The sequence below is a fragment of the Archocentrus centrarchus genome, unplaced genomic scaffold (genome assembly GCF_007364275.1).
Source record: "Archocentrus centrarchus isolate MPI-CPG fArcCen1 unplaced genomic scaffold, fArcCen1 scaffold_63_ctg1, whole genome shotgun sequence".
NCBI classification, from domain to species: domain Eukaryota; kingdom Metazoa; phylum Chordata; class Actinopteri; order Cichliformes; family Cichlidae; genus Archocentrus; species Archocentrus centrarchus.
In genome coordinates this window covers 891921-897920 of record NW_022060280.1, presented here as the reverse complement: position 1 = coordinate 897920, position 6000 = coordinate 891921, and the positions used below count along the sequence as shown (strand labels likewise).

At 37.4% G+C, this 6000-nt stretch overlaps 1 protein-coding gene across 3 annotated transcripts in view; it reads right to left on the bottom strand.

Moving 5' to 3' along the window:
- Nucleotides 1-250: 250 nt before the first annotated feature.
- The window catches only part of mamdc2a (MAM domain containing 2a), a 47906-nt gene continuing 42156 nt past the window's right edge, over nucleotides 251-6000 (bottom strand). For 2 of the 3 annotated variants that reach the window (XM_030725594.1, XM_030725597.1), the window contains 4 exons: nucleotides 5011-5157; nucleotides 4486-4745; nucleotides 1780-1864; nucleotides 251-1049 (listed from right to left, as the gene is read on the bottom strand). In XM_030725594.1, coding sequence (XP_030581454.1) covers nucleotides 988-1049; nucleotides 1780-1864; nucleotides 4486-4745; nucleotides 5011-5157 — 554 coding nt within the window. In that variant the 3' untranslated portion in view covers nucleotides 251-987. Of the gene's footprint in view, nucleotides 1050-1779; nucleotides 1865-4485; nucleotides 4746-5010; nucleotides 5158-6000 lie in introns of those variants that run through there. The other variant, XM_030725595.1, reaches the window with a different exon arrangement.

The following is a 6000-nucleotide window of genomic DNA, read 5'->3' as shown; positions in this document are numbered from 1 at the left end:
GTTGTGTGTTTTTTGGTTTTAAGTTTTAGTTTTTAAACTCATACTACACAAACCACAGCAGCCCTCCCTTATGTAACACTTTGCTCCTCTCATGATGGTTTCTGCAAATGATGTGTACCTCTCAATAAGAACAACCCACGACTCCAACTGTCACCTGTATGGAATATATGTGCATAGAGTTTACTAGATCAGAGAAACTTAATTTGACAATATTAAAACTGTCAGAATCTTGAAGTCCTCTCTGTATCGATTTTTTTTTTTTTGCTAGATGTTACCTCTGAAATGGTCTCATTCTTTCTGCCTTTGATATAATTATAAGACTTACGAGAAAAAGTAATGAAGCAAGTTTCCTCGATCGTTTCTGTTTAAAAGCAACTGAAAATATTTGTCTTCTGTGTTCATGTAACTATACAGAACAAAACTACAGCTGTACCAAAACAAATGACAGTTCAACTATTATATGAAGTCACACACTGTAAACTGTACAAATCATTCTCCCTGTACTGCTCTGCCCTTTGAAGATGGTATAAGCACAAACATTCCACAATGGTGAGTTTCTTTTCAAGTGTCAAACATTTCTTTTTTCAATAAGCATTTGTGGTGTAGTTTACTGTACCTTAGCTCTGAGTGGAAATAAGAGATAACACTGTTTGGTAAATATTCTTACTAACCTACATACCTCCAGTAACAAAATATGGAATTTGTACAACTTTCTGTACATAGTGTCTTTAGATTGGTATATAAATGTGTAACCAAGTATCATATAAGTTTATGTAATGTTAGGTAATGTGAAACTGGATAATGTCAGGAGAAGACATTGTGCATAATACAATCCCATTGTCTTACACTGTAATCAGAGGGACAGAGGGACTGACTGCAACATAAACATTGCTCTACAAATTTGTAAATTATCTTGGTATTCACATTCATACTGAAAACCATTCTGCCTAAGTCTGATGGACAACTGAGCCAGCAGTCCCACCAGCCTCAGTTCTCAATCTCATTGAAGTTCTCTGAGAATCCAGAGTATGGAATGATGTCACCAGCATCTAAAGAAGACAGCACACACAAAAAAAGTTTTATTCTTAAAATATTGCATATAGTGGCATTGTAAAAATATCTACACATATATATTTTTAAAGTTTAACAACACTTTAGGATCCCTGTAGTTTAACAAAATGCTATAGAGCTGGGTGGGGGTTCTATAGGCTGTATATAATTAAAACTTTGGGACCTTGCTAACTGAAGACAAAAAATATTTAAAACATTGTTTTCTCTGCTGTTGGTGGGTTTTTTTTTTTTTGTTTTTTTTTGTTTGTTTTTTTTTTTTGTTTGTTTGTTTTTTTTGGGGGGGGCAAGTAAGATTAATGTGGTTTTAGCCCAAATTTATCATATTACTGGAAACGCCTGGACTTTGAAGAAATATTGCTATGAATATATGGATGAAGTGATCACTTGAAGTGATCACTTATGCACATCAGGAACTATAACACAATGACCAGATGAAAGAATCATCCATATGCATCATCCATAGTGAAGCCATGTGCTTCACCAATAAAAAAAACAAAAGTTCCTCTTCTAATGCAGCAAGATGACAAGTAAAATACATTTAAAGATCCCAGCTGATATATCCAGACATTTTAATTCTTACAAAAGGTTCTGCAAGGTAATGTCCAGACTGCAGAGTGTGTATTTAGTTCATCACAGATGTGAGAGTGAGGCACAAGCAATGACTCAAAAGTTCTTTATAGTAAAGCAGTTAGGATATTTAAATTTTACCTTCACATGGTCCCCTTTTAAAATGTATGTCATCAATAGCGATATCACTTCGTAGTGATGTGCCCCGGATTGCTTCAAATATAATCTGCAGAAACACAACTATTTTAGCCATAAAGTGTGAAACTAAGTGGGATCACTGATTATTAAACACTTATTTGTACCTCAATTCTGACAAATAATTAAGAAAACTAAAATATAATAATATAAACTATTTTCAAAAGCTATTGATACTCAGGGTTCTAGCCAGAAAAAAAAATTCACTGTTACTATTATGTATGTAATATTCTGTGATAATGTTTGGTCCTATGTATAACTGAAGGAACCTGAACCTGCTGGGGATTCAGTTGTCCTACTGGGGGACTGACAGTATGACCTTGAGGGGTGTGACTGGTATAAATGACCTGCCCGATCTGTGCTGCCAACCAAGGATATTGTCATGTAGTAGAAAGACTACTTCAAAGCACTCAGAATAGCCCACTAGTATTAGCCTAACCAATAATTCAATCTACTACTACTACTTTTACCTCTGTAATCCCACTGTAAATTTTTTATTCAAACAAACAAGATGTCATTTAAGTGCAGACTTTCAGCTTTAATTCTAGGGGTTAACAAAGGTATTGCATTAACTTTTTAGGAATCACAGCCATTTTTATATATAGTGCCCAATTTTAAAAGGTTCAAAAGTAATGGGACAAATTCTCATAAGTGTAAATATATGGACTGTTTTTAGTACTTTGTGAAGATCCTTTGCAGACAATGATTCACTTAAATCTTGAAGCCATGGACATTATCAGATTTATTGGAGCCATCTTCAGTTGTTGATTGATTGTGGGTCTCTGTGCCTCCAATTTTGCCTTCAGTAACTGAAAAACATCCTCCAATGGGTTGAGATCAGGTGACTGACTTGGCCATAGAAGAATATACTTTTTTTTTTTTTTTGCCTTGGGTTGCTTTTGCAGTTTGTTTTGTGTCATTATCAGTGACGTGCGGTGAGGGTCGTGACTGGTGAGGCACTGACGTCATCACATCAGATTTACAAACATATAGCTTATTCACCATTTGACTGGCAACAGTTGTTTTGTTTAACATTAACATAGTCTGAAGCAAACCTTTTAGCTCCGGTGTTGGTCTTCCTTTAATTATTATCTTCTGCTTCGATTGAAAGTCCAGTTTAGAAAATTCTTTCAGTTGAGTTATGTAATCTTCCATGTTGAACATAAGGCCAAGCAACAGGAAAAACTAACTGGCCTTGCTAACTGTTTATGGTAGCTTGCCGCCGAGGAGTCGTAGAGTCCCTGGGATCACCAGCGCCCCCTACCATGAGGCACGAGAACTGCGTGCCTCACCTAGTGTCTCTTCGCAGCAGTTTCATGATCGCTCAACACAAGAATGCATTACACACACATACAGTTGTTAATGAAAAAAACAAAAAAAAAAACTGTGCATTATATACACCAGCTAAAATATGGAAATTTAGTTCATATAGTAAAAGTGTTAGAACATTTTAATAGCCACATGCAAAGGGAAAGTAATCCGGTCTCACTGCATAGCATGCCAGCACAGTTAGTAGTCATTGGCAATGACTATACTGAGCCGCACCACGGATTGCGCAATCCGTGGTGCGGCTCGCCGGGCTGGTGCCTCACCGTTCGTCTCTTAGTATTTGACCGGCAAATGCGAAAATTCAGCGATTTTGAAAAAACTAATCTAAAAATGGTGTAGTTAAATGGAAAAGAACTTTAAAATACAAATCACTGAATGAATATAACCATTTAATTTATTTTTTAATTTTATATTTCCACGATGACAGGTGAGGCCGTGCCTCACCTGCCTCCCCTGACTGCACGTCACTGGTCATTATCCAGAAGCTAATGGATATATATACAGATGTGGACAAAATTGAAAGAAAAACCCACAATGGTCACTGAAATAACATGAAACTGACAAAAGTACTAAAAAAAATTTTAATTAAAATTAATGAAAAATCAAACTTTACTTTTAAAATGTAGTTCAAAAGAATGATTAAAAACCCTTAACAATATTTTGTTGCACAACCTTTTGAGGCAATCACTGCAATCAAGCAATTTCAATGAGACTTCTGCACCTGACAACAAGTATTTTGGCCCACTCCTTGATAGCAAACTGTTCCAGTTGTCTCAGGCTTGAAGGGTGCCTTCTCCAGACTGCATGTTTCAGCTCCTTCCACAGATGTTCAATAGGATTTAGATTAGGACTCCTATTAGTGCTGTCCACATTCTTATTCAGACAGTTCATGCTCATAGATATGTGCATCTAATGATGTTAGTTGCCATTTCCAGTCCAGGCCAAAAAATTACATTTTTTCATAGGTTTATAGTTAATTTTGAGAACCAGTGCCCACATCACCAGGTTCTGGTTTTGAAACCCCAAAAGACTAAAAAGGCTTGTTTCAGCCAGTAGATAAAGTAAAGGGTTTCAGACTTCAGGTGCTCATTTTCACGTAAGCATAATTGTTGTATTTATAGCTATGTTAGCGTATCGAAATATTTTCAATCCTGTCAAAAATTCAAAAATGTAACTCTGAAAACAGTAAAATTAAAGCTTAAAGTCTGTCTTTCAGGTATATCATAGCTGTGGACAGGGGCAATATTACACAAAATTGTGCCTTCTTCCCTGAGTATTGTGTTAGAAGTCATTTGGTGACTCATGATCTATACACTGACTTACCTGGTGTTGAACATCACAGTGATAGTCCACCATTGCCCTCATCCAGCTGACACTCTGTTCACCACGCCGTCTCCAAAGCAGTGTGTCCTGATCTTTGCTGCCACGGTGCAGAAAAACACTCAGTATGCCAGTGCCAGTTCCATACATGTGGTAGTAGAAGATCAAACACTGAACGTATGATGAGCCTCGCAGGTCAGAGGTCAGCAACCGAGCTTTATGACCTGGCTGCATGAGTGATGCTTCAATGTATAAAAAGTAACCTGGTGGAAGCACACAGTGTAAAAAATAAAATAAAAATCAATAATCAATAACACAGTTAAAGGAAAGAAACTTTTTTTTACCCCAATATAGACTTGCTGTAAAAGAAGAATAGAATCCTGTGTAAACTAGAAGAGTGCATGCATTAACAGCCAAACACATTAACAGCAACTTCTTTACATCAGACATCAGAGTTTTATTCAACGTCCTATGGTGGTTTGTCTTCAGTGTGAACAAACAGTTCAGTGAATAAGGAAAAGGACTCACCCACCCCAGTAGTGTGGTCTCCTCTGGGTCCTGTGTAGGAAGTGGGAGTGCGTCCTCTTAATCGCAGCCAATCGGCATTGTCTCCTTTCTTATCCTGTATGTAGCCACAGATACCACTTTCGAAATTACACTGGCGTGGGAGAGCACCTGTGGAGCATACAGTCAGTCCATAAGGTAAAGATGGTCATTCAAAGTTGTATTTACAATAAAATTCATTCATTCATTTTGCAGGTAAAGAGCCCAGCAGATCACATGTCAATATTTCTATTTTTATAGAAGATTTTTGGTTTTGTGTGCCATTTAATAAATTTGGGGAAGTGCAGAGGATTAGTAAGAAGGAAGTGAGGGCAGCTATGAAGACAGTGAAGAGTGGAAAAGTGGCTGGTCCAGATGACATATGGAGTGACAACTCCACATACCATGAAGATACCATGAAGATATGTGAAAGAGTTCTTGAAGCTATGTTAAAAAGAGAAGTGATGATCATCGAACAGCATGGCTTCATGCTGAGAAAGAGCACTACAGATGCAATGTTTATTTTGAGTGTTGATGTAAAAGTATAGAGAAGATCTGAAGGAGCTGCACCAAGTCTTTGTGGATCTACAGAAAGCATAGGGTGTCAAGAGAAGAACAGTGGTACTGCATGAGGAAGCCAGGAGTGGCAGTATACCACTTTGCATTTAATCATAATGCCCCCTAGCAGGTCACCTACTAATCAGAAGGTTGGCGGTTCCATTCCTGGCTGCTCCGGACTACATGCCAAACTATCCTTGGGCAACATAATGAACCCCAAGTTGCTCTCCGACGCAAGCGTTTGAGTATGAATGAGTGTGAATGTTAGACAGTAAAAAGCACTTAGATTAGTTTCATATGGAAGTGCTTGGGGTGTGAATGGGTGAATGCAAATATGTTGTATAAACACTTTGAGTGTTCAGATAGAGTAGAAAAGAGCTATATAATAACTAGTCTGTCAGCTGTCCTGATTCATTG